Source organism: Kogia breviceps, chromosome 6, assembly GCF_026419965.1.
Source record: "Kogia breviceps isolate mKogBre1 chromosome 6, mKogBre1 haplotype 1, whole genome shotgun sequence".
In the NCBI taxonomy this organism is placed as follows: Eukaryota; Metazoa; Chordata; class Mammalia; order Artiodactyla; family Physeteridae; genus Kogia; species Kogia breviceps.
This window is the reverse complement of record NC_081315.1, coordinates 103,439,469-103,467,022: the sequence shown is the minus strand read 5'-3', so window position 1 is coordinate 103,467,022 and position 27,554 is coordinate 103,439,469. Positions and strand designations below refer to the sequence as shown.

At 32.9% G+C, this 27,554-nt stretch overlaps 1 protein-coding gene across 7 annotated transcripts in view; it reads right to left on the bottom strand.

Moving 5' to 3' along the window:
• Positions 1-27,554, bottom strand: part of LCORL (ligand dependent nuclear receptor corepressor like) — a 180,749-nt gene that overhangs the window by 19,549 nt on the left and 133,646 nt on the right. For 3 of the 7 annotated variants that reach the window (XR_010841110.1, XM_059067488.2, XM_067036356.1), the window contains 2 exons: positions 15,938-16,031; positions 10,509-14,621 (listed from right to left, as the gene is read on the bottom strand). The exons of 1 other annotated variant lie outside the window; for it this stretch is intronic. Coding sequence is in view for 5 of the 6 variants with exons in the window: in XM_059067488.2 (XP_058923471.1) it covers positions 13,592-14,621; positions 15,938-16,031 (1,124 nt within the window). In the remaining variant the exon portion in view is untranslated. Of the gene's footprint in view, positions 1-148; positions 7,984-10,508; positions 14,622-15,937; positions 16,032-27,554 lie in introns of those variants that run through there. 3 more of the 7 variants (XM_067036355.1, XM_059067494.2, XM_059067495.2) reach the window with 3 other exon arrangements.

Below are 27,554 nucleotides of genomic sequence, written 5' to 3'. Positions count from 1 at the left end.
TAAAACAGAACACCTTGAGTGTTCTCTTATATCTCAGTGAATATTACGATCACCTACACAGATGTTGAAGCCGAAAACCTGGATGTTATCCTTCATTCCTCTCTTCTCTAAGACAGGTTGATTCTACTTCATGGATCTCTCATCAAATATATCGATTCTTCCCTATTACTGCCACTATTAGGGCTCAAGATATGTTTTTTTTTTTTCATTAACTGATGCTGACCTCACAATTTGGGCTATGCTTCCATCAGTAGCTTTATCTTTTGCCATTTTTCCATCTACCCCCTGCCCCATCCTTAATTCCTATTTTGTGTCTCAGCTATATGAACTAAATTAATCAGTGCTCCAGACAAGCGTGCTCTCTTCTGTCACCCAAATTTTCCCCATGCAATTTGCTTCTGCCTGAAATACTCTCTGGACTTCTAATACTTTGTCATCCTTCAAATTCCAGCTTAAAAGTAGGAATCCTTGTCTAATTCTCTGAACCTGGGTTCAATTTCCCTGTTATGTGCTCCTACAGTCAATCTCTCCCATCACAGCACTCATCTTTCTACCGGAATTGCCTACTCACTATCCCCCATTGGATGATAAGCTCCTTGAGAGTACAAACCATGACTTTCACCATTCTATCCTCTTAAAACATATAATATCCCACTTAAAACATAAAATACACTCTATATATTGAATAAATAAGTGATATAGATCTTGTTTTCTCACTTAGATGGAAAAAGAACTTTTTGAACCTTTTCCGGTGCCTAAGAGCATATTGTAGGCATTCAAAAAGTATTTGTTGAAACAAAAATAGAATAGAATTGCATTTCTTCTTCTTCCTTTCCATGTCTACAGTTGATATATAGCAGTACAAATGTAGTCAAGTATAACTTTTAAAACTTCTGTGTATTAAACTATATCTGGACAGTTAATCTTGAAATGTTTAAAAACAAGACATTCGTGGTAGAAGCAAAACTCTTTATCAACAGAAATATTCCATTAATTCATTATATACCTAGAAAAGTCCTGTTGTTAAAAGTCTATCTCAAATTTCCAGTCACTAAGTACTCTATGAAGAAGAAAAACACATATAAAACTAATAATGAATTTTAGTGTCATTTCCGAAAAGGCAAAAAGAAGTATGGAATATCAAGAATAATGAGAAAAAAACAACACCTTAAGAAACATTTAGAAATCAGATAATATAACAAATATTGCTATAAATACAACTTTATAAAAATAATGTCCCTGTTGATTGAGTGGAAAAAAAAAGAATGTTAAAAAATAAAGAAGGAAAGTTATCAGTAAAAGATAAATAAAACTTTAAGCAGAACAGGAACTACTACTAGTAATTTTTAAAATGAGAAAAGGTGAAAAACAACTCTTAATATGATATTAAAATTTTTTAAAATGTTACAAAAGGATTTGAAATTAATTTGAAAAGTAATATTTAGGCATCTTCCATCTTATTTTTCTAGGGTGATCTCATATTTATAGTGAGGTGAAGAATCATATTAAAATAAATTTACACTTATACCTTAGAAAGATACAATGGTTAAGAAGCTGGGAGTAACAAAATACAGTTCTGTTGAAAAATGACAATGTAAACTACCTTTAGTATGAAATGAAGATGGTATAAAGAATTAAAAATGAAACACTACACTTTATTCTCCATTCATGGCAGTCTTTTAAAAATATGTGTGAATATTTTTAGGTGAATTATAAGTTCTTTTAAAAAAATAACTATCAGACTTCTTCCCTCTTTTTCCCTGACATACTATTTGTTATAATATTATTTTTAGTTATCTTTAGGGCAGGAAACAAAGGGCATTACTTTTAGATTTGACTCATCTTTCATAATGGAGACTCTAATTTGACCACCTTTAAAATATTAATCACTGAATGTTAGTTAAAATTTTTAAATCACTGCATGTTAGATATACTGAAATAGGTATTATAAAGTTATTCAGTTAAGTAATTGAATTTTGGGGGTTATAATAATCTTCTAACCTATTAAAACTTGAGTTTAATTACTGCTTTTAATATTTTAATTTAAGACCTGAGAGTGTTTTTTTAGCTTTTAAAAAAGTTTTTTAAAAAGGTAACAAAAATAAAGCTGCCAATACCTTCTGGACCCCACAAAAGACTCCCCTAAAATACACAATGTAACAATGCAACCATATGATAAAATATCCTTAAATTTCCAAATGTAACCCGGCACTCTTTCACATCAGGGAAGTAATCAACAAGCACTACCACACTCTTCCTTATCCTAAATTGTCTAGCACCTATCAATAAGCAGAGCTTGAACTCACTATGATGGCAACTACAGTGTTTACATCCAATTTTTGCTAGGTTCTAGGGGTAACAGTCTCCCTGAGGCACCAATGTCAGGTCAGTATAACTGAGTAAAGCCCATAATTACTTGCTAAAGTAATTTCAGTTTGCATTCTGAATTTAGCATTACCTTAAAATTACCTGTATACGAATTTCTCCCTTGCTAGGCTATGGATTATCTCCGTAAAGAAATCCTTTATATCCATGGAATCTAGTTCAATGTCAGATATGAAAAAACTATTCAACGAGTTGCTGATTTATTGGAAAAAAATCTTGTTCCTTGACACTCTTTAAATAAATAAAATCTTAAAGTGGATCCCAAAGTAGTACCAAAGGGCCTAACAACTTAATGGTGAATGTGAGACTGATACCCTAGGATTATTACATATGTTATAGTCTTTATCAATTTAGCCATGAGACAGTTTTTACTTCCTTCCAGATGGTCTCAAATCAAGACAATAAATATATATTAGCCTGTAGTGTAGTAGTTAATTTTTAGATAGTTACTTGGGCATATTTATTTGTCAAACTGTTTTCTATATTTTATATTAGAACTACCAGATGCAAAAGCAGGTAATGTTTACATTAATATTTTTAGAAGCTTTCTATGTCTCAAATATACTTTAATTTGCTTGAAATCCTGGACACATTTAGATGTGGGGAAGTGCACTGGGACATTTAGCAGCACCTAATTTCATGAGTTTCATACTAGGTGCCAAGAAATTAGATTGTCCAAATTTTTTGGAAATAAAACTAAATCAGCTGTTCTTTTTCTACCCATTATCTCATACTTTACTCAAGGCACCTACAATGAAACTTTAAAATTAAGTAGAGAAAAACTTACCTAGTTGGGATTTTGAATTATAGTTTGCCATTTGTCCATTGTTGCAAGACTGCCGTTTATGTCTTTTTGTTGACATTTCTGTGGTCTTCCATGGTGGTCTTTTTCTTTTGTTCAATTTGCTAAGAACTTCAGAACTATCAGAAGGATTCTTGTCATAGATAACACATTTATTTAATTTACTATTGTCAAGTTGGCTAGGAAATTTATTGCTTGAAGGATTATTTGCTTTAGCATTTTCTATTTCTTTAGATTGCTTTTTAAAAGAATTTTGCCTAGCAGAATGGGATCTTAAGGTAATGTGCTTTGATTCTTCTATTTGAGTTTGATGATTACTTCCACTGTTAACAGATTCAGGAGAGTAAATGATTGTATTTAACTTAAAAGTATTTCTGTGTTCAAGATAGTTGATCTTCCTCAAAAATATTCTACAATCTTTTAAGGTTTTTGACCTCCAATTATTTGGACATACATTTCCTAGTCTTGGGCCCTTTTCAAAATCTTTTTGGCTGCAGTTTGTTCCATTCTCCTTTGCTTCTGACTTAAATTTATTCTCTAAACTACCATGTGTTTTGAAGTCAGACATTGCCACCCTCTGTTGCAAAAAGTCATCCCTGACCTTAGGTGGCAAAATAAACTGATTATCTACTGTGTTTTTTCCTTGGCGTGGGATGTCAGCATTTGTTCCTCCCTCAGTCTTACTCAAAAATTGGTTCTGGCAAAAATATCTTAAGTTCCTCCTTTTAGAGATCCAAGCACCTGTTCCATGGCTGTGCAGCTCTCCCTCTCTTCTCCACCTTTCATGTCGCAACCTCTTAAACTCAGTTCTTTTTAACCTAGTTAGTGTTAAATTACTTTTCACATTTAAGAGTGGAGAGCTAACCATTTTATGCAGTATATGCAACTTCCCTGCTGATTTTGAAGGAGAAGATAGTGCAAATTTTTTAAAGTGCTTTCTGAAGGGGCTGGTATTAAAATCAGAATATTTGGTCCCTAATTTAATTCCTCTGGTATTTATTACTTCCAAAGGGTTTCGTGCATTTGCTTTTCTAACTAGTGAAAGAGACTGTGTTTCTGTTGTTTGCATAAACCAGGTACAGAGTTCATTCAAATCATACTTTTTCCGAAAAAGCATTTTTACAGGTGAAACTTCAAGTTCTAAAAAACAGGTGTCCAAAGGGCTTGCTATTTTGAAGTTATCATTTTCAATGTGTTCTCTTTTCTTATGAACACAATTTTCAGCTTCATCTCCACTCACGGGCACCCAAGCATTTGTTATTTGCTCAAATCTATTGTTTAATTCCTCTAATAAGGAATCGTTTGAAGTAGAAGCAGCCCACCACCTGAGCAAAGGGTTTGATGAAATTATAGGGTCCAAGGATACTTCAGAAATGGGTATTAACTTATCTTCCAAACGCTTTTTTGCATTCCTTGAATTTCTAGCTCCTGGTGTACCTTTGGAAGCTATTTTAATCCTTGACTGCTTATGTTTGTCCTTCTGACTTTTACCTTTCTGCAAATGGAGTTTACATGATTTATGGAGCAGAGCATTTCTATAAATAAGTGAACCAGAAGATGCTAATGAATGTAAGAAATGCAGAGATGGTTTTCGATCCCTAATAGAATGTCTCAAAGGTATAGTAGCAACCATACTTTTTGATCCATTCTTAAATTCGTCAGCTTCAGGGTGCCTTGTATCCACGGTGCACTGGTGATCATATTTTACTTCAGGCAGATTTTTTTCTAATATATTCTCTTGTTCTAAAGGAGGTAAGCAGCTGCTAATACTTACTTCTCTCTCCTGAGGTGAAATTCTATTAATAGTCACAGATATGCCAGAGATTTTCACTTTTGCGGGTCTACCAGGCTTCCTAATTATTGCCAAAGACTTCTGATTTGGTCGAATAATGTTCTTGGAAGGTTGAGGTATCACAGACTTGTTCTTGATAGGTCTAACATATTCAAAGCCAGACCCCAAGGTCTCAGTTTCAGTAGTCAGACTTGAAATTGCACTTATTCTTTCACCCGAGTCTATTTCATATTCTCTAATATTTCTGAGACTATTATATTCTGTTGGAAAATCAGCAACGTTGTTATTTAAAGACATACCATTGCTTATGTTTACACTTCCTTCAGAAACATGCCTTTTAGTTCTTCTTGACCTTCCATAAATAACAGTTACTATAATACTCTTTTTATATATACCTTCTTTTACTTCTGATATGAGAGATTCTGGGCTTTTCTTTTCAGCACTAAAGGACTCATTCTGGCAAATGGTGATGTCCGTTTGGTCAGTTTTAGGTTTTGGTGGTCTCCCAATTGGTCGCTTAATCTGTTTCACAACCTGGGGACCTATTTTTTTAGGTCTACCTGGTTTTCTTTTAAAAGATGAATCAATAGCACTGCTTGAATATTCCTTAGGTTCCTCTTGTGGCTTATCACTATTCATATCATCTGTAAACACTGCAGAGGATTCTGCAGTTTCTTTTGCACAATTAAATTTGTTTAGTTCTTTTTGGAGACCGTCACTATCATTAAGATTAGAACTATAATTTTCAAAGTTAGCATTTGGGATATTCTCATTTGTTTCTTTTTTTTTTTCATTTACTTGATGAGTTGGTCTTTTTTCCGAAGGAAGACAGCGATTTGATTCAGAATTACCAACTGAAGTTAAAGTATATTTGACTCCTTCACTGCTTTTAACCTCAGATAAAAACATGAGTTTGATAGGACTAGAATAGCTGGCAAAAGAAGAGTTTTCAATGGCTTCATATTTTGTTGGCACATTTTCAACACTGGAAATCAAGCTACCTGTATTTAAAACAGATGACTTTTTCTGGTTATCAAGTCTTTTGTTATTCAAATCTATTGTAGGTATATGATTACTTTTAACATTGGTGGATGCCACTATGGATTTTGATAAACTCTGCTCTTTGCATGTCATTCTACTTACAGTAAGAGTCATATTTTTACCAGCATGTTGATCTTTACCATCAATTTCTATCAATTTCTTGGATGCTTTATATCCTTCCGATAATGACTGATTATTCCAAGACTTTTTGGCCATATTTATTGTATCTTCCAAACGTTCCACAACAACTTGTAAATTAGAATTCATTGCAATTTTGTTTAAATCTATATTGTGTGAGCTTTCAATCTGAATATTTTTTACTGGATCTTTTTTTTTTGTAGAGTCAGAAACTTTTTTGGCCTTAGGGGATTTTTTGAAAATATAATTATTTGTTACATATATAGAATACCACCCTGGAGGTACAATATTTCGTTTAGTTCTGCTCAGAAGTCCAGGGACATCACTTTTCAAAGGAGTTTGAATATTCTCTAATTTTGGATTCTCTTTATGATTTTGCAAAAAGTTTTTTCCAGCCACAGATTTCTCCTGTGATCTTATGCTCCTTTTCTCAGAAGTTGTTTTAAAGCTTTCTGAAAATGCATCAAAAGCCAAGTTAGTTTCTAAATTAAGAGGTAGTTGCAATGATTGTAATCCATAATCTGGTGAAAATGTTTCTGCATGATTATTATCTTGAAGGCTTTTAGAATTTTGTAAAGAAGCCCCTTGGCAATGATAGAATTCTTCTTTGTCTGGTGAAAATAGTTCATCATGGCACACGAATTTCCTTGGATTTTTTTCAGTGTATTTTTTTCTTATAAAGTTTTCATCAAGACTAGCAAGTTCTCTTTTTATCTGTAGAGACTGCCTTCTAAATATGGGTGAATCAGGAGAGTTGCGCATTGCAAGTAAGGTTTCTTGACGCTTTCGAAATCTTGTCTGAATTATTTTATTTTCTACCTTTTTATCATGTTGACTCAGTAATTCCATAAAACTGTAATCACTGGCCTTTGCATTATGCAAGAGAGAGGTTATTAAATCTCTCAATTTCAAATCATTATCTCTATTACAATCACTGCTAGATAATTTTATAAGGTTTGTCATATCTACCGTTTCTATTGATTTTAACTTTTCATTGATACGATCCATTAAATCTTGAAAAATTACAGTAGTTTCACCGTTTTCTTGATTTGTAGTACAATTATTGCTGTCTTCCAAGAGCAAACAATCAGAGTTACTGGATTTTTTAGTTTTATGTATTTTACCTTCATGATCATCTTTGTCACTGCTTATTTCTGCTGGTGTCAGAGATGGAGGCTGGTTAATGTTTGTTTCAAGTCTGTTATTTTCTAAGGCTGAAAGCTCTGAGATGACATCTTTCAATTTTTCAAATCCTTCAGTCTGTACAGGTGATAATGGTGGGGGTGAGGGACTTCGAGATCTACAAACGTCTTTAAGACTTACTGAAACATCACATATTTCCCTTGATGAACGAGGAGTCTGAAAGGCTGATTTTGTGGAATGAATGTTTGGTAACAGTACAGAACAACACCTGTGAGAATTATAACTGTTTGCAATTCCTCTATTTACTACTGTTTTAATGTGTTCAATAGTTACAGTTTGGCAAGATAAACAATGTATATCTTTAATACAGACTGGCAGAGGCACAAAACCAGGGCTTTGTCTTTCATTGTGTAAATACCCTCTTTCTGCCAGCCTATATTCACAACTACAGAATAGCCCATCTAAATCATCTTCAATAAGGGGATTTTGAGATTCTGAAGACACAGAATATGGTGTTTTACAACAGCAAAGAGAAGCAGCATTCTGCTCTTGGACTAGAAATTTCAACATAGCCAAAACTTGTTGCTGGTGATGTATGCACAAAGATTCCAAAACTTTGCTTAATGCTGATTTTCCTTTTTCCATTTTAGTAGCTTCCTCTGATTTTGCATCAACAGTTGAACTAAAAATAAAAATCAAACAAAAAATGAATTACAGCAAAAATACTAATATCGTAAGGAATTTTAATTTTAACAGAGTTTGAACAAAAGGTATTTTGGTATTGCTGGACTCCTAACTTCTATGGAGAGCTGCAGTAGTGACATCTTCATTATTGTTTAGCAAAAACAAAATGAAGCACTGGTGATAATTTCCTATGACAAAATATGAGTTAAAGCAAAGCCCTATTTTTTGTGATATAAAAGCTGCTGTTGATGATAGATATGATTATATTTAGAGATTGCTAATGTTTAGTGCTTTGGATATATTAAGAATATTTAATGGAAAGTGCTTCAGAAGGAGTTAAAATTTTTGTAAAGTAGACATTTTATAAATTATTTTGATGATTATCAGTCCATATTAGTACAAATAAGAAAAATAAGATGTAGAAGAAAATCTTTCTTATCTTTATTTAAAATAGATATTTTTCAAGGTAGTGAAAATAAAATTATGAATAAAAAAGAGTTTTGCATAGTCACAATTAAGGGATTTAGATTTCATATAAATAACAGAATGTCTTGTCTAAGATTAAACTGCAGGCCTTTTAACCTAATAAGAAAATAAAAATTGTAGCTATTTAAAAATGAAATCTATTTTTAATTGATTTTAGATACTAAATTAATTACATCAAAACTAAAGGCATTACTTACCTAATTATTTAATTTCAAATGCTGGAAAATGTCCCACTGCAAAAACTAACATACATCTAATGTTAACTAAAACCCAGGATTACTTAGCAACCAATGTAGAGGTCTACAAAAGGCTTTTTAATCCAATACCAGCAGCAAGAAGAATAAAATATATTAAAAGAATTCTGTTTCAGAAAAGTATCTATTTAAATTAAACATATCACCAAACTCTGTACATGAAAATAGCCTCCCACTAGTGATTTCTTATATTTGTTGTTGTTAGTTCCTGACTTGTAGAAATTTTATTTAGGGTTGGAGTTGAAATATGTTGATTATGAATTGCTATAGAAGATTGTATTTTGTTTAAATAAAGGGTTATTATGTTCATGAATATTAAAAATTAAAGAATTTTTCTTTTAAAATGAAAAGTGACGTTTAAAAAATTTTCCTCCCTAAAACTGGCTTACCCTGTTTCATAGATAAGTATGCAATATTTTATCTACATTTTATAAAAATTACGTTGAGTAACAAAAACAACAAAGCAAATTTTGCAAATTAGATCAAAATTTTTTTTAGAAAAAAGGTATCTTTACTAGATTCAACCAATGTTTCACTACTAAAACTAGCATGTGATGTGACATAAAGTAGCTATCAAAGAAATAAGAGATAGGAAATTACAGAAAAATTTTTTAAGTCCACTGCCACCTCTAGACAGATGAAGATAGGACATGACCTCAGTATCCTTTCTTTTCTGAAAATAATTTTTTGTAAATGTCTTCATGGTTGGGAGTGTAAATAATTGAACTGACTCTGAAGATTCACTACTAGATAATTCAAGAAACCTATGTAGAGAACAGAGGCAGGAGTAAATGTTAACTATCAAATAAGAAGATATAAGTGATACTATACTCTTTCCCAGCAACTTAAAAATTCTAATTTTCACATAAGCAAAAGAAAACCCCAAAAGTTCTGATAAACACATTTCCAACAGGTTTCTTTAAAAGTTATGTTATGGCCTATTAAACATATCTGTGACTAAATAAAGAGATTTTACATGTTTCTCAGAAAAATACATTGCACTATATTTTAAAGATTAACATGCTTTTATAACAGTTCCTGAAATGCTCAAATGATTTTTTTCTGTTAGTAAAGTCTAGAGTAGAAATAATAAAAATTCATGACTAGTGTTAACTATTCTGAAAACCACTGATTTTTATAGCTCTCTTTTGACTTTCCAAGGAAGTCTATACTTATTATTTTTAATAATGGAACTTCAAAAATCTCAAAAATACCACAGTGGCCAGTAATTTCTATCTAATGCCATATGAAGAACAGCTTTAAAAAGTTACTAATTAGATATTCAGGTATTAAGATTTTATATATATATATATATCAGATATTAGATAACTAAGTTCTCAAATTATAAAACTCCACAATATGCTTATTTGCCTTCAATTTTTTTCTTTTCCATATTTCTTGTATGTTAGAATCTCAAAGAAAAACCTAATATATTAGTAAATAGTTGAATACACATAAGTCTCCAATCTAGAATTTATTCTCAATTGATTCTAAAATTTTATGTTTCACAGCTCCCTTGTTTTTCATGCTAAAATTTTTTTCTAACCTTTTCCTGTTTGATTTATATATTAAAAAATTCTGCTTTTTTTTGGTAAGTTTCTATCCGTTTTGCCATTACAAGTTTTGTTATTGAAATAGTTTTCTTTGGAGAAAGTTAATTTCTAATATTAATATTAATAAAACTGCTTCCTAGAGTGAATCAAAGAAGCCAGTGTAGTCAGTTTTTTCTTTGCTTTTCTTTTTTCTTTTACTGAATGAGTAAATCAATCACACACCAACAGTGTTGTAAATTTAAGTGCAAAAGCATTGAAGTGCTTTACTACAAATTACAACCTAGAAACACGTTAACTGAACAATTAAAATTCATACAATCAGATTTAGATATATAACAACACAAAGTAGAAACAGAATTACAGTACATTTACAACACAAGACAGATACATGAATTCATTAGAAAATATTGTAATAAATAATTCATGAATTATAGTGCAATTGATTTATGCATAAATATAACTAATTGCCTAACAATCAGTTTATATTAACAAAATCTGTCAAAATCAAGGCAGCCACAGAGTTTTACTAAATTACTGCGACAATGGAAATACTGCAATTAAAAAACAAATACAAGTATTTGTACTGTAAACAACTAAAAAATCGGTCTCACTAAAGTTAGTATACAATTTAATATAAAATTGTCATTAGCTACCAGAAATGGTTTAAACAACTTTACTGAGCAGTAGTTTTCTAAAAACAGAGGCACTGTTTTTTCTTTTCCTTTTTTTTTTAAATATAAAATACTTGAGGAACATTCAAATAAGTAGAAAGCACATAAGGGTTGCTTTCACCTTCATTAAAAGTCTGCTGAAACTGGATTTTTCAGAAAATTGTCAGTTAATAAGTAGTAACTGGTAACTAAATTTATAAAGTACTTTGAAAGTTTAACATAAAGAACATCTTAACAGAATCACTGGGGAGAAGGGGAACCCATAAATTTCCCTGCCTTTCCTAGTCTGTATAATCAAAAGTTAACTCAATAATTAGAAACACTTTGTTTCTTTTAAAAGTTATGGGTTGATCATTACCTATAAACTATCAAAAAATATTTAATTTACTATTTCTGACCAAAAATAAATAATACAAGTACTAAAATGCTGCAAATTAACTATAATATTACCTATAAAACTACTGATCACTGTGAAGTCAATAGCAAAATGATCCCTGATTTTATGAATCCTGTAAAGTTTTTGGTCAGGTCATCTTTTAAATGATATAAAAGTGTTCTGTAAGTATCCCTTTACTATAAACTTCTCAATCAATTTATTAATGTAAATATAGTGTGAGGAATAAAAAAGCTCAATACAATATAAATATTATGTAATGCATTCAAGCCCCCAAATTCTTGCAAGTAAAATTCTGTATAAAGAGGTCAATAAAATTGTGTTGAAACATTTACCTTAACTTTGTTTTTCAATGGGGTGGGGGGGAAGGGGAAATATATTAAATAATCCAAGTTCTGGCCCTCACAAAATATGGCTTAATTCTTTAAAAAGAAAGATGACCCTGACATCTGCTGTTTTTGCAATCTATTATGTATACTTTCTTAGTGGGGAAAAAAAAAAGCAAGAGGATTCATACCCTAGTATGCAGGTAACATCAATAGCTGAAGAGGGTTCAGTATGGATCTAAGAGACCAAATAACTACTCGGTTGTGGAGTTTCCCACTCTTCAGTTTCCTTAAAGATATGTAAGCAGTTTTTAAATGTAATAGCTGAAAATTTCTTTAGTATTACATGTATATGTGATTATTAGATACACACAAACACAAGTGTAAAAACACATGTATTTGACAAGGTGCACTTATTTTTTAAATTCAGCTTTAAGTATTCTTTTTGGACTTCGGAAAACTGGCTTAGAAAAAATGATCAGGACCTGAATTTTAATAGAGAAAAGGGGCACTCGAAGAATTTTGAATTTATGAAGCAAATCCCCATTCTTTCTATGGAGGCACATGCTTTATAACATTTTACCACTAAAACTGCATACTTCATAAATCCAACATGGATACTCTGAACCACATTTTGAAACTGCTATATAAAATTACTGGTCTCTCTTATGAGTCTAGTAAAAGTTAAAATGCACTGCCCAGCTTCTAACTACCCAATTAGTAGAGAGTTTACATTACTGAAAGTTCAAAACAGCTTCAGTGTTAAATATCTGTAAATCTATTCAAGACCCTGAACAAACTGCAAATTTGGTTATTAGCAAAATGATAATGTATCGCCCACCAAAATGAAATCTGTAATTCATTTTGATAAACTGAAAATGTTTTGAAATGTCACAGCAGCAAATATATTAAAGTTACACTGAGGTTTTTCAATAGTAGGAGTGTGTCACAATCCTTAAAATTTAAAGTAGTCATAACATCAACTAACCAGCACATTTTAAACCAAAATTATCACTCAAGCTTTTTCTGTGCACATTATAAACATGCTCTAAGTTGCATTCCAACTTTCTTTTCTAACCTTACACATTAGCTTATTTTTCAAATGAAAAACAAAATTAAATTATTTTAATAATTAAATTTAAATTACTTTTTGTTCTTAGTATTCCATCTTACATTAAAGGACTCTATAGCTGCTGGGGTTAACTATGTGTCAGTTTTTTTTAAAGTATATACCTTATAAACCCCAACTTCCTGCTAAATCAACTATTAAATGATAAATATTAAATTTCATTATACATATCATTTAAGGTTTTCTTTTCTATCCTGGTGGATGCACTTGAGTGCATTTCATATTTCATAGAATGCACTGTAGTGTACTAATACTGTATATATTAATTTTTATTAGTGTGGAGATAGCTGTCTGTTTAAACTTTGATTGGTTGTTTGATATACTTACAACAAATGTAAGTATGCTATGCAAAAATGTTTACAAACTAGTAATATATTTCCATTATAAGATGGTTCAACTGAATGGCTGGAGTGGTCTTTCACCAATAAAAATGTTTCACTTGACAATTACTTGTTTTCCCACAACGCTTTATGCTATTGACTACTAAAGAAAACCTGAATCTTTTTCACCTATTTATACAAGGATTAAATACAAACTATCAGAATTAAGTAAGCAACTATATAGTTCTGTCCACAGTGAAAACCCTGAATAAAACTTTTTTTTCAAAAGGCATGTAAGTGGTTTTTGAACTGTAAAATTTCATGTCTCCTGTCAGAATGAGCATCTGTAATTCCCACATGTGTGTATACAGACACACAAATACACACCTGTGCACATACACACACACGCAAACACGCATACACACACACACACACACACACACGCACATACACACATTTTCCTAACAAGTAATCTACACAGGCTTGCTGCTGTTTTTGCAGCTGCCAGTCCCTGAATCTGTCATATTATATAACCCAGTGTCTGGTAATCGGAGTTTCTTCTTCGGAGGAGTCTTCAGTGTTCCAGATCTTTCTTTTACCTTGTATTCTAAAGTGCTGTGAGGTACCCCATAAATTCCTTGTGCTTTGGAAACACTCATTTTTCCGCTCATTACCATTGCAATAGCCTCTTCCATTATTTCGTGATCATATTGCCGATAACGGCCACGTTTTTTCCTGGGCTGCTTATTATCTTTTCGATCCAACCCATCTTCAGTATTTTCAGAGGTTCCATCAACTGTTCCATTTTTAGAATTAAGACACAAAGGAGAGAGGTCCCCATGTAGAAAATAAGAGTCAACACTTGAGTGAGTTACGGGCCCAGAACATTCTATTTTGTTCTGTTTAGGGAGTATATTTTTCAGTTTTTGGAGAGCTGATCCTTCCAGGACTGGAGAGGTTTTGGAAACTTGATACATAACATCCAGCAGACCAGGACCATCAGGTTGTGGTTTTGAAACAGAACTTACTCGTAGCTGAGGAATTTTTAACTGTACAGTAGGATGTGTTTCATATCGTAGGCTTTCATTTTTTTCTTTAAATTGAGTAACCATTTTCTGTAGAGTTAACTGATGGAGGTAACTGGAAGCTGTTGGGAATTTTAATTCTGAGGTTTCAAGTAGATTGAGTTTACTTTTTTCTGTGCGCTCTGCTTGAGCTCTCGCCCACAAGGCTACTTTTTGCAGCACTGCACAAGTTTCTTTACTGTCTTTATATGAGTAACTATCATTGAAATCTCGAGTTTTGTTTTTAAAAGATGCAGGCTTCCCTGCTGGTAAGGCTTCTAAGTGGAGAAGTAAAGTTTTTTGAGGTATGCCATAAAGTATGCCTGCTTTATTTATGTCCAGTGCTCCAGACTGAATGTCTTTCAAAGCTTTTGAGAGCAAACCATCTGCAAACTCAGCACTTCTTTCCACATAGTCCTCTCTGTTTCTGTGTAGTCTCCTGGATGGATGGAATGAAACGATGGTAAACTGATGCATGAGAGACTCTCACACAGCTATGGAAGGGGAGGGTCCACTCCTTTATTATACTCCTTGCTTAGGTAACATCACTGCTTATGACTCTTTTAAGTCTGTGAGATGTAGTAGTTGCTCCTTATCAAAGCAAACGCTATAGTCCTGGTAGGACAATGTGTCAATCATACGGTGGCCTCAACGGGCAGACCTTCCAAGAACATAAAATCCTAACTCAGTATTTGTAAAAATATTCTCATGATGTTGCTATTCCTCTGACAGATGCTTGCAGAGCAACACTTATAATTTTTTTACAATTAGAGTTCCATTATATAAAATACCCAAATCCTAAAGGAGTTTTTGTTAGTAGAAAAGTGACGTTACCGCTAAACAAGTAATAAAAGAGTCAACCCCTTTAAAGGAAATTTGTAGCAGCAAGAATATTTCCAAACACAAATACCCCATATTTCCACAAGACTAATTTTTCTCTAGATAAAAACTTAAAATCTGAAACAAGTAGATAAGTTATATTTGGGTAAAATACTTTTAGATTTTATACATGTTATTTCTAATTTGAATGTATCACTGTAACTTTTAAAGTTTCTTAAACAGAAAGCTCATTATACCTCATGACTCAAAAAGCTATCACAGCCTTAGTTGAAACAGATTACACTCTACATCTGATATTTAAATGAAAGCTTCCTATGCAGTTTGTTAATGGGAAGATGCAAAAGTTACCCCCCCAAAAAAATCCCAAAATCCAACAGAACAGCATTTCACTATTAACTATTTAATTAATTTAACAACAGCTTTTAAAGCATGAAAGGATTTTTTGTGGTGATTACTAGATAAAGTAGTCTGCCACCACACCTAGAACACAATGAAAAAAATCTAAACACTGTTAAGTTAGTTATAAGAATTAGTAAGTATAGTACTTTTAAAACTGGTTGACTGTTTAAAAAAATTAAATAGTGAAATTACATATTTTCCTTAACATTGCCTCCTAAATATTGAATTTAAAATTCTCTTTACTCGTCCTGCTTCTTAGTTTGTATTCTACGATTAATTTGGTAGTTCATTTTAGTAACATGAACTAAAGTTTGGTGATTGTTCTGATAACTTTTCTTTAACAGAAAGAATAAAAAAGAAAGAGAAAGGACAAATGAAAGGTATGAGAGACACACACTTATGAGTGACAAAAATTCTGGAAGAAAACTATATATGTCAATCTATTCAGAGTAGTATTAAGAGTTCTCTCCATAATTTTATATTAATATTAAATTATATTTCCTAGATATTGCTTACCCAGCCATTGAATTTTCAGAAGAAGGATCACATATGGATGACTCTTCAGATTTTATGCTGGTTTTCTTTGTAGAGAGATCTAACACTCCATCCCCTATAATTTTTGCAAGAGAAAAAACTTTATATTTGTGACAGGTAATCCTTAACATTTTAACATTTCATATTTTGATGATCTACTAATTCATGACCTAAAAATTAACATTTGTATTTGACACATGGCCATCACCAACTCATCTTGTGGTTTTAGCAACAGTACATGACTGGGAAGGCACTACATAGGAAAAAAGAACAGAGAAGGAGCTGGCACTGCCAAGTGATATGAAGAAACAAAGAGACTAGATATAAAATGTTTAAAATCCACCCTTGGTCACCTTTTCCACTGTTCTGCAGTGAACAGCCATTGACTGCTCATTCAATAGAAACATGACTGCTTCCTATTCAAGGCTAACCAGATGATGCTTTGGGAAAGTAGGAATAATGTATGTTGAACAAAACAGAAAGCATAGAAAATATGATGATGAATAAGAAAGCGATAATTAGCACTTACTAGGACTAGTAATATGTGGAACACATACTGTAGGTAATCTGTGACTCTATGTACAACCAATCTATTTTTTAGAACTCAGCATAAAATTTTCCTGTTTTAAATAACTGAAATGTACATCAGTTGAATCACTGCCTATGTAATGTATTGTGGTTATATCTGTGATTGGATGAAGACACAACAATATAACATTTTAGGAAAAATAAACTGTTAGAAAACAACTGCCTATGTATTTGTTACTAAAATGTAGTTATTTTTATTACTATTATAATGTTGAATTTACATAGATGAAGCTTTAATGATTCAGATATGTTAATCTAATAAACTTCAAAATCAAAAAGAATAAAAATAAACTATGAATTTAAAATACAGCAATACATACTGGGAATATGTCTCTACAGGTAGCTAAAAAATTGAAAATTAAAGCTACAAGAAATAATTTTAAGAAAACCCATGTTTAAAAAATATACTAAAAAATTCAACTAGGTTTAAAAATAATTTAATTATGCGCAAAGCACTGTTTTAGGAACTTGGAGACCAGCAGTTTAAAAAAAGGTATACAAAGTACCTATCCTCACGGTGCTTGTGATCTACTTAGATAATTCATACACCGCCACCATGAACAACAACCATATTTCAGGTTGATGATCAGTGCTACTTAGGAAAAATAAAGCAGAGTGAGCTGATAGAGTAATGAGGGTAGGACTAAGGTAGCTGCTATTTTATCAGGTATTATCAGTAAAGGCCTCTTTGACTTGAACGGAGTCCTGAACAAAGTGATGGTACCAACCAAGCAGATTATCTTGGGGAAAGCTTGTAGAAGGATCAGTTTGTACAAAGGCTATGATATGGAATCATATCTGGAATGTTTAAGGAACAGCAAAGAGGCCAGGGTGAGTAGAGTGGAGTAAACAGACTGTGAGAGAAGAAATCAGAAATCAGGCAGATCACATACAGCCTTGTAGGTCATGGTAAGAAATTTTATTTTGAAAGACAAGAAACCACTGGAGGATTCTAAGCATAAATCTGGCACAATTTTATGTTTTTAAAGGATCAATCTGCTGTGGGGAGAATGGACTGCAAGGGGCTAAGGGGGGAACAGGGACACCTGTTGGGAAAGTGCTATGCTATTTCTCACCTCTAGGCTTTCACACTTTCAATTAGTTTCCTCTGCCTAGAAGTCTCTTAATCCTCTCCTTCTTCTATCCCCACACTCATCCTAATATTCACCAAATCTTACTCATCATTCAGTCATTCATGACACAACTTGAACATGGTTGTCATTATACTAGGTTCCTATACTTGTAACACTTACCTAGAGTATTTAGCATTTGGCAGGCTATATTCTAGTTGCATATTGACTTATTAGTGTTAGCCACCAGACTATAAGCTATGTGAAGGCAGAGATCATGTCTATTTTATTTACTGACGTATCCCCACTGCCTACAATAGTGGCTGGCACACAATAAGTGTTCAATAAATATTTGCTGAAAAGAACTGAGAGGAACTAGAAGGAATTCAGTTATTGCTAGAGGTTAGAATGCCTAGATGTAAAGGGTAAAAAGGGAGACTGGACAGACAAATAAAGTACATGGTAAATACTACCTTAAAAAATTATTAAATGAAGTATCTTGCTGCAGTTTATCCATCCAGCCCAATCTTAGGCTTAGTCAACAACTCATCTCAACCATCACACTTCCTGTGCATCTAAACCACTTGCAGTTCCTCAAACATGCTATGTGGTGTCAGGTCTCTCAAACTGCAGTGCATGGTTCCCGTTGCCTAGAATGCTCTTTCCACTTTTCAACTTGCCAAACGCCTCATCTTTAAAGATCCAGATCCCCCCAAGTAGAATCTTAGTGTTCACCTTGTCAACAGCATCCTATAACACTTACGACACTCTCATGCAATTTTTGATTTACGTATCTTTTTCTTCCATGAGACTGAATTCCTCAAGGTCAGGAATCCTGACTTACTCACTTGTATTTCATAAACAACAGTAGAGTGCTATAACCTACTAAAATAGAGAAAAGAATGTCTTCTCCTTTACTATCTCATTTCTCTTCTTCAGCACTTAAAATTTTACTATTTTAAGGTCTTATAAGACCATCTTCAAAAAAGTCATTACTACCTAGTCCATATTCAGATTTATCACTGAATTCACTCATTTTGTTTCTGCTTGTTTTATGTAGTTTATAGCATATAAAATACACTCTTCATAAGTATGTTATTACTTGTCAATGTTACAGAATAAATTAATGATTTCTCCAGTTCTAAATTTTAGACTTTTGATATGGTCGATTTCCGGTTAACTACTCCACAAACCATAAATAAGGAGGTGCAGAGAACTCCTTCTCTCTCTCCTTTACATTAACTATGAAAACTAGGCTGTAGCTCCCTAGCTAGGACAGTAAAGGTATTCTTGTCCTTTTTGGACCACTCCTTGATTGCTGGTTTGATAGCTAATTTCAGTCTTAAGGATGAGCTAGACTTAAGCCCTGTTCCATCTTTAAGAGAACTACCCAAATCAGGCCTATATTACTGATTCTTCTTCTTTAGGAACTCTAAACAGTGGCCCAGGTGAGAAATGCTTTTATCTTTTTTTCCAAAACCCATTCTCCATACCTAGGCTGCCCAGGTTATCTATAAAAAAATCTCACTTTTTGTTAGTGGTTTTGTCACCTATATTAAAAGTAGTTTGCTGGTATCATGATTCCTTTTTCCATCATAAAGGCTGTGGCTCAAGAGCTAGAAAAATCATAAAGAGTAACCCCTAGGATTATCTGAAATAGAAAAACCAAAAACAGTAAGAGAAGGGGAGAAATAGCTTGGGAACGAGGCGAGGATTAAGAAAAAGAAAAAGAAAAAATCAGAAATGGCAAAAAAGGGCATTTTCTTGACCCTCCTGCTGATTTGCATCTATCAGCATCACTTCTTCACAATGGAGATATCACATCATAACTAGATTGTTTTGTGTGTATACATTTTCAAAGTAATAATAATTAACTTGATGGATAAAAAGTAAGCACTTATCAGGCTAAATGCTTCAGGGCAACAGAAAATAACTAGAAGACAGAAAGAGAGACTGAAATTTATTTACCATTCACCTATTGGTAGGTACTTAGGCTGTTTTAGTTTTTCACTATTACAAACAATTCTGAAGCGAAAATCCTTTAAATGTTTTCTTATGTTCACGTGTAAGAATTTTTCTAAGATGCACACCTAGGAATGAGTGTAAGTGCTGGACAGAAGGGTATACATTTTGAACTTCTGTAGATATTACTAAAATTTTTTTCCATAACCTTGACAACACTTGGTGTTGTTGAGATTTTTAATTTTTGCTAATCCGATGAGTAAGAAGAGCAAGTTGCAGGAGTAAATGAACATGAGTGCATTTGGTATGCATTTATGTGAATCTCTAAAGCACATAAAACTATTTTGCTTAGAGATGCATAAATAGGTATTGTCAGAGGTTGCTTTCAAGGATAAACAAAAGGATGTGATAGTTCCTCAAGAGAAAACGTATTAGAAGCAAATATGATCAAATAACACATTTATTAGTTCTGGGTGAATTTAGTTCTGAATTTTAGTTCTGGGTAAATTATGAAAATTTTCCAAATAATAAAAACAGACTGTTTTCATTTACTGGTTGTAGACCGAGCATTAACAACATGATTTAATTATTTCTCAGCAAACACTAGTGCAAAAGATATAGAATTAAAGAGAGGATGATGTAATCTACCAACAAGGTCAGGTAATTGTCTACGTGACACTACCAGATAACTTTAAAAATGGACTGGTGTTTGGAAAACTGAAATCATGACCAAATTAAGCAATTTCTTGAGTATCAACATGTTATTGGGTTAATTTTTTTGAGAATTTGCATTCCAAAACCAAGATTTGAATTTCTGTTTACAAATTATTCTCAGCTCTGTATTCTCCTGCAAATTCCTGATGAAGAATCTATTAAAAGCAGACAAATACAATCCTCATAATACAGAATTGTCTTTCACTCCTCCAAGGACACCATTCTTTCTTATCTCTTACCTGCCTCTGTCCATTCTTCAAAGTATGCTCTGTGCTCTCTTGGCCTGGCTAACTTTAACACTTCCTTCTGGATCATCCCCTCAAAGAAGGTTTTCCTAATTTTTCCCCAGCCTTCTTTCATATTCCCATAGCACCCTTTGTATTCTTCTATACTGTATTTATGATGTGTTATTATAATTTGCCTAGTTTAGCACCTGAAGCCCAATAGTACTGTGGGGATTTAGTAACTATGTTTAGAATCTACTTACGATTTATATCTAATTAAGTATACTTACTTAGCTGATTTTCTCACAAGACTCACTTCTAAGCAAGGGCCTGAAAGCAACAGTACCTCAATAAAGACCAATTCACTGACTCATCAATGACTTGCTCAATTCTGTCACACCAATCCTAAGCATATAGCACTGCATACAGCAGACCCTGACTAACAAAATAATCATGAAATCAATGAACTTTGTTCAGCTAGTCAGAAAATGACAGCACAGTCAAAAAGTTGATATCTATATGGGAGAGAAGTTAGCTTCACACAAAGAGAAACTCCAGTTCAGTTAAAGAGGCTGAGAATGATTTTTAATCATCAATTTCTTTATTCGTTAGGCTCTAATAATAACAGATTTTTCTTTAGAAATGTCAAGTTGGTGATCACTAACCACTAAATTAAATATGAATATTAAATATATTAAAAACATATTTATTAACTCTTCACAATACTACTGGTCTCCAGTTGCTATACAAGACAAATTCATCAAGCTCAGTCCATACCTGAGCATGAACATGAGTTAAAAGACCTTCAAAAACACATCACCTATCATCAATATTAAAGATGTAAATATCAGTAAGATTCAGTACATGAAGGCAAGTGAATTTTAATAACAAAATACCACATACATTTTATGTTGTTTGGACAAGGGGAAAATATTCCAAACTAAATTTCATAATAACACTAATCACTAGCAATAAAACTTTCATCCAAATCAATGCAATGTAACATTTCATGATGTTTGATGCAAACCTATGTTAACAGTTTTAATAAATACCTTAATACTTTATGTCTTTATGTCTTTAATCACCTCTTCTCTCTCTCCTTAAATGGGTCTTCCTGTCTTTCTTTTAGCCCCTCAATGTATTGTTCTAGTCAGCCTTCAGCTTTTTCCCTACTGTATACTCTCTAGGATTCCCCTGATTTCAAAAATTAATCATTTATATTTAACTGATTTCTAGAAAACAGAGCTTATATAAAAATCTAAATATATACAACCATAACATTTTTATAGTGTGCAGAACACCACTCTAAGAGCATTATATGTCTTAACCCCACTAGGTCTCACAAAGCCCAATATATAAATAGGTTTTACTTTATTTTATTATTATTATTATTTTTGCGGTACGTGGGCCTCTCACTGCTGTGGCCCCTCCTGTCGCGGGGCACAGGCTCCGGACGCGCAGGCTCAGCGGCCACAGCCCACGGGCCCAGTCGCTCCGTGGCACGCGGGACTGGGGCACGAACCCGCGTCCCCTGCATCGGCAGGCAGACTCCCAACCACTGCGCCACCAGTGAAGCCCAATAGGTTTTATTTATTTGCAATTTTTACTGATAAAACTGAAAGCAAAAGAGGTTTTAATTATCTTGCCCAAGATAACTGTAAGTAGTGAAATGCCATTCAAACTCAGGCAGTTATTCCAGACTCTGTATTCAATTACAATTCTAATCTGTGTAATGTTTTAAAAAGTCAAGTTACAATGTTGGTAATGGCTCAATAAATTTGTCACCATCACACATTACCAGTTTAGGAACAAATGCTTTTCTAAATAATCTAGTAATATGCTATCAAAAATCTTAAAAATGTTCACACTTCTCTAGGCATCTATCTTAAGAAAATAGTATTTAACATTTAAGTGGTTTTACATACAAAGATATACCAAAGATTTCAGTATTACTGATAAGCACAAATATATATAAAATACACACAATATAATCTCGCTAATTTTCTGCTTTCCCAAAGTTTGCCATAATGAGCATATATTCATGAAGAAACCCCACAAACTTATTAACAAAATAATACCAAACTGTAAAAGCAATCACTTGGGTTTATCCAAATTTTATTTTAAAATTGTTTTTGTTACTTGCGTAACCATTGAGTTAAAGTTTCAGGGTCATCGAGGAAATAATATAATATCACAGTAGCACATCAATTAAGCTTTAACATTGGTTTTTCCTTCCTTCATTTGCCTTCCTCTGCACATCAAACACTTTTTTATCAAACACTTTTTTAAAAGGGAAGAGTTATTGCTTTCTCTATGTGTTTTTATTTAGTGCATACATAGCTGAAATCCCATAGAATTCACTCACCTACTAATTACTAATAATGACAAGGGACAAAATAAATCAGAGTGAAGTGCTTATAGTAAATTTAGGATGTAAAAATTAATAATACTAAATTTAATTAGGAAATATTACTGGTAAAATTAAACAAGGTTTCAGCACTTCCACCATATGCCATTTTAGAATTTCATTGCACTTCTTTTTTTCTTTCTTCAGTCATTCCTACAAATACTGAACTAAAGCAAAGTTTCAAAAGGCTTCAAGTCAATAACTTGAAAAATATTTTAAAAAACACACTCTCTTTTATCATGTATTGTACCGTGCATTCTGTAAGTTTAAGTTTCAACCAAACATTTAAAATGTGGGATGTATACTTATTACGACATCATATTGGAAGACTTTAGATTTGCTAGCCCTTAACATGCTCATCTAAAAGTGATTTATGAGTTTTAAAAATATTTTAATTGAAATACAACATTCATAACAAGAATGAACCTAGCTACACAATTTAATGAATTTTCACAAACTGAACATTTCGATGTAAATAGCACCTAGATCACCACCATCAACCCAGAAGCCCCCCCATCATATCTCCTCTGGTCACTAACTTACACCTACCTCCACTATCTTGACTTCTAACAGCTTTATGCATGCTGTTTTATGCAGCAATTTCACTTCTAGGAATATGTCCTAAGGTAAAAATTAAGACTGCAAAATCTCAGCTCAAGCATGTTCACTTATATATCTGAAGATACAGAATTAAGTATAATGTGATCCTTCCAAAAAACTGCATACTATTCAGCTAAGTAGATCAGTTTAAGTATTAAAATGGATCTGCAGAAAAACAGTAACATATGGAATGGATGTTTAAAAATATTTTAAAAATACAACTTATAGAGGATTATATAATGAATGATTTGTGGGAATGAGCTCTGGGAGGAGAGAGTGAGAATGTGTAAGTGTGTGTGTTGAGTATGTTTTTCCAGACAATGATTTGGAAGGATTGAAAACCAAAGCAGTTACTTCTGGGTGGATAAATAAAAGATCAATGTATAGCTTTACAGTTCATTCATTTGATTAATATTTATTGCATGGTTATAACATGCCAGTCATTTTTCTGAATGGCACAAAGGAAACAGTAGGGAACAAAACAGAAAATGTTCCCGCTCTCATGTAATTTACATTCTAGTAGAACAAAGAAAAGTCAATAAAATATTAATTTCACAAGGTGGTAAGGCCTTACAATGCAAATAAAACACAGTGACAGAACAGGATAATAACAATGGCAAGTGGGAAGAGGTTACTATGTTGGAATAAATGATCAGTTAAAGCCTCTGGGAAGATGACTTGCTCTTTCTTTAAAAAGAAATTTAATTGAGATACCTTTCAAAAATGCAAAAATATAGAATGATTCCTTCTATCCACTCTTCAGTTTATACAATTACCTAAATTTTTGCTACACTTGCTCTATTTATCTCTATCTACTTAAGTATTTTAAAGTTAATTCCAGCTGTCACATCATTTCTATATTCTTATGCATCTTTAAACATATGAACATTTTTGTACATAACTATAAAAATTCCTTGTTAGCACCTAATACTTAGTTTGTACTGAATTTCCTCTAGTGAGTCCAAAATGTGTTTTTACAGTTTGTATGTTCAAATTAGGAGCTAATTTGTCTGTGTTATTCTTGATGGCTATGTCTCTTAATATTTATAGCAGCACTTTCCCTCATTGTTTAAAATAATGACACTGACTTTTTGAAGAGGCCAGGTCATCAATTCTACAAGAGAATGTCTTACATTGTGGTTTGTTCTTTTTGCTCTCCTATGGTGTCGTTTACTTTGCTCTAAAGCAAATGGTTCTCAAACTTCTGGTTCTCACGATCTCTTCACTCTTAAAAATTACTGTGGACCTCAAAGAACTTTTGTTTAGGTGAGTTATAATATTTACCATATTATAAATTAAATTAATTAAAAACTTTAAATATTTGTAATTAACTCTATAAATGTTAATGTTTATAAAAACATTTTAATGAAAAATAACATTGTCAAAATAAAGTGAGAACTTTAAAAAATAATTTTGCAAATCTTTTAAATGCCTAGCTTCTATTAAGCTTCTTGTTTAATAGGAGACAGCTGGATTCTCATATATGCTTCTGTATTCAGTGTGTTCAGAAATCATACATCAGCCTCTGACTGACTGCACTACACACTTGTGATATGAGAGAATGAGAGTGAAAAGGGCAAATAATATGTTATTATTAGTTTTGACCTGGTGTATCCCCTGAAAGAGTTTCAGAGACACTGAGGGCTTCCTGGACCACATTTGAGAACCACTGACCTAAAAAATTGCTTAGATTCATGTTCAACGTTTCTGGCAGGAATACTTCACAAGTGATGTATAAAGTCTATTTCTAATGATGCTTAAGTGATCAGTGCATTCTGATGACAACAGCCTGACCTCTCCATTGTAAAGTTCCCCAAGCAACCTCTCCTCTAATAGTTTTATCCTCTGATAATGTTTGATTCAGTTATCTTACTAGGCATTGCATAATAATACTTTAAGTCTGTCGTGTCTGCCATACTTATTAACTGAAATTCTTCTTTAAGAATCTTCCTCAAAAGGCTATTTGGTTGTCCTGAAATACAGTTTGTAAAAGCAAAGCAAAATAAATGCTTAACTCTTTCCTCTAATTGCTCATTTTCAAAGTAAGGAGTTGGTATGCTATGCTTCTCCAGTGTAGACTAATGACTTTGAGGGGCACCTTTTTTTTTTTTTTTTTTTTTTTTTTATCTTGAACTAATGGATTGTAAAACATTCAACAAGTTTCAGTTGAAACTGTTCTTCCTTCTGATGCTTAAATGTTCTCTTAATTTGGCCAATGGGGAACGGTTAACGTTGCCTCCTGTATTTGCTTGACAAATTAGTCTTTGGCACGTTCTTGCTTGCTGGCACAAGATGTTCCAGGCTCATCTTGTACATTTTCTGATCCAGACCTGGATTCCAAGGAAGCCTATTTCTCTTTAAGGGAAAATAATGTTTAGAAGACCACAATCTTGGTCTAAATTCAGTGCCACTGAGCTGTCATGTTATTGCTTTTAGAATATTTCAGTGGTCAGACTAAGAAATGCACATTTTTTTTTTTTTTTTTTTTTTTTTTGTGGTATGCGGGCCTCTCACTGTTGTGGCCTCTCCCGTTGCGGGGCACAGGCTCCGGATGCGCAGGCCCAGCGGCCATGGCTCACGGGCCCAGCCGCTCCGCAGCATGTGGGATCTTCCCGGACCGGGGCACGAACCCGTATCCCCTGCATCGGCAGGCGGATTCTCAACCACTGCGCCACCAGGGAAGCCCAGAAATGCACATTTTTGAAAAGAAAAAAAAAATCATGAGTTTGCAGTGACATTTCCAATCTACACATATGTAATATTACAGGGTGTTTACTTTGATTTTACACTTGTTTCTTCTCTTACCCTGAAAATCTTGGTTTCCCAAAACAATGGTAACATGATTATATATTTGATTTATCCTAGAGATCCAAAATAACAATGGCAATATTATTACTAATATTACTAAAAGAAGTTTAGAATTTCTTTGAAGCACTCCTTTGTCCTTAGAATATATTCCACCAAGAAAGTACAGTCAAAATACTGGGTAAAGTCACCTGACATCATTCTTGTCTTAGTGTTAATATATTACTAACTTGATGCAGGTATGCTCATTTGTTACATTCTTTTTCAAATTTTAGGGATTGCTTTAACTTTAAAAAATGCTTATTCTTTGGGATCTGAACATTTATATAAAACTACATAACAAGGTCAATTCACAACACTTCTATCCTGCCTCCTCTGCCTCATTTACTTCATTCCCTTATAGGTTTTATCTTTCCTGCTTTGTTTATACAAGAGAACGTTTCTGCATCTTGCTTTTATCTCCTAAAACTTGAAAATGTCACTAAAAAGGGATCTTTCTCACCCTTTTTATTCAAATGCTCAGTTTGCCACTGTGTGGATGTACAATAATTTAGTTAACCCATTTGGGTTACTTCTAATCCCTTGCTATTATAAGTAATGCAGCCCAATGAATAACCTTGAGTGTATATCATCGATATTTGTGTAAGTGTAATTATAGGCTCAATTCCTTGAAGTGAGATTTCTGGGTCAAAGAGTAAATGCATATATAATTTTAACACGTATTGTCAATTCCCCTCCATAAGGATTCTACCAGTTTGTATTCCCCTAGTAATGAGAAGACTAGAGTGCCTGTTTCTTCACAGTCTCACCAGAAAGACTACGTTGTTAAACTTGAATTGTTATCAGTCTGATAGGTGTGAACCATATATGACTGTATTTCCTATGAGTTTATTAAGTGTGTTTCCCTATGTTCAAAGGCTTTTAAAACCTCTTCTTCTATGAATTGACAGTAAAACAATGCTCATTTTTCTATCAGTGGTATATCTTGCACTTCCAATTTTTGAAACTCTTAATGCATTAGAGTATCAGTCCTCTATTTTGGAATATAAATTATAAATACTTTTTCATAGACTACTATTTCTCTTTTGATTTTTCTAATGGTGCTTTCTTCTTTATCACCCAGAAGTTATTTTTATACACTGGAATTTATTACTGTCTTATTGTTAAGCTGATATTCTAGCTAAGATATAAATGATGAAGAGGGCCAAGCCAGAGAAAGAAGAAGATCT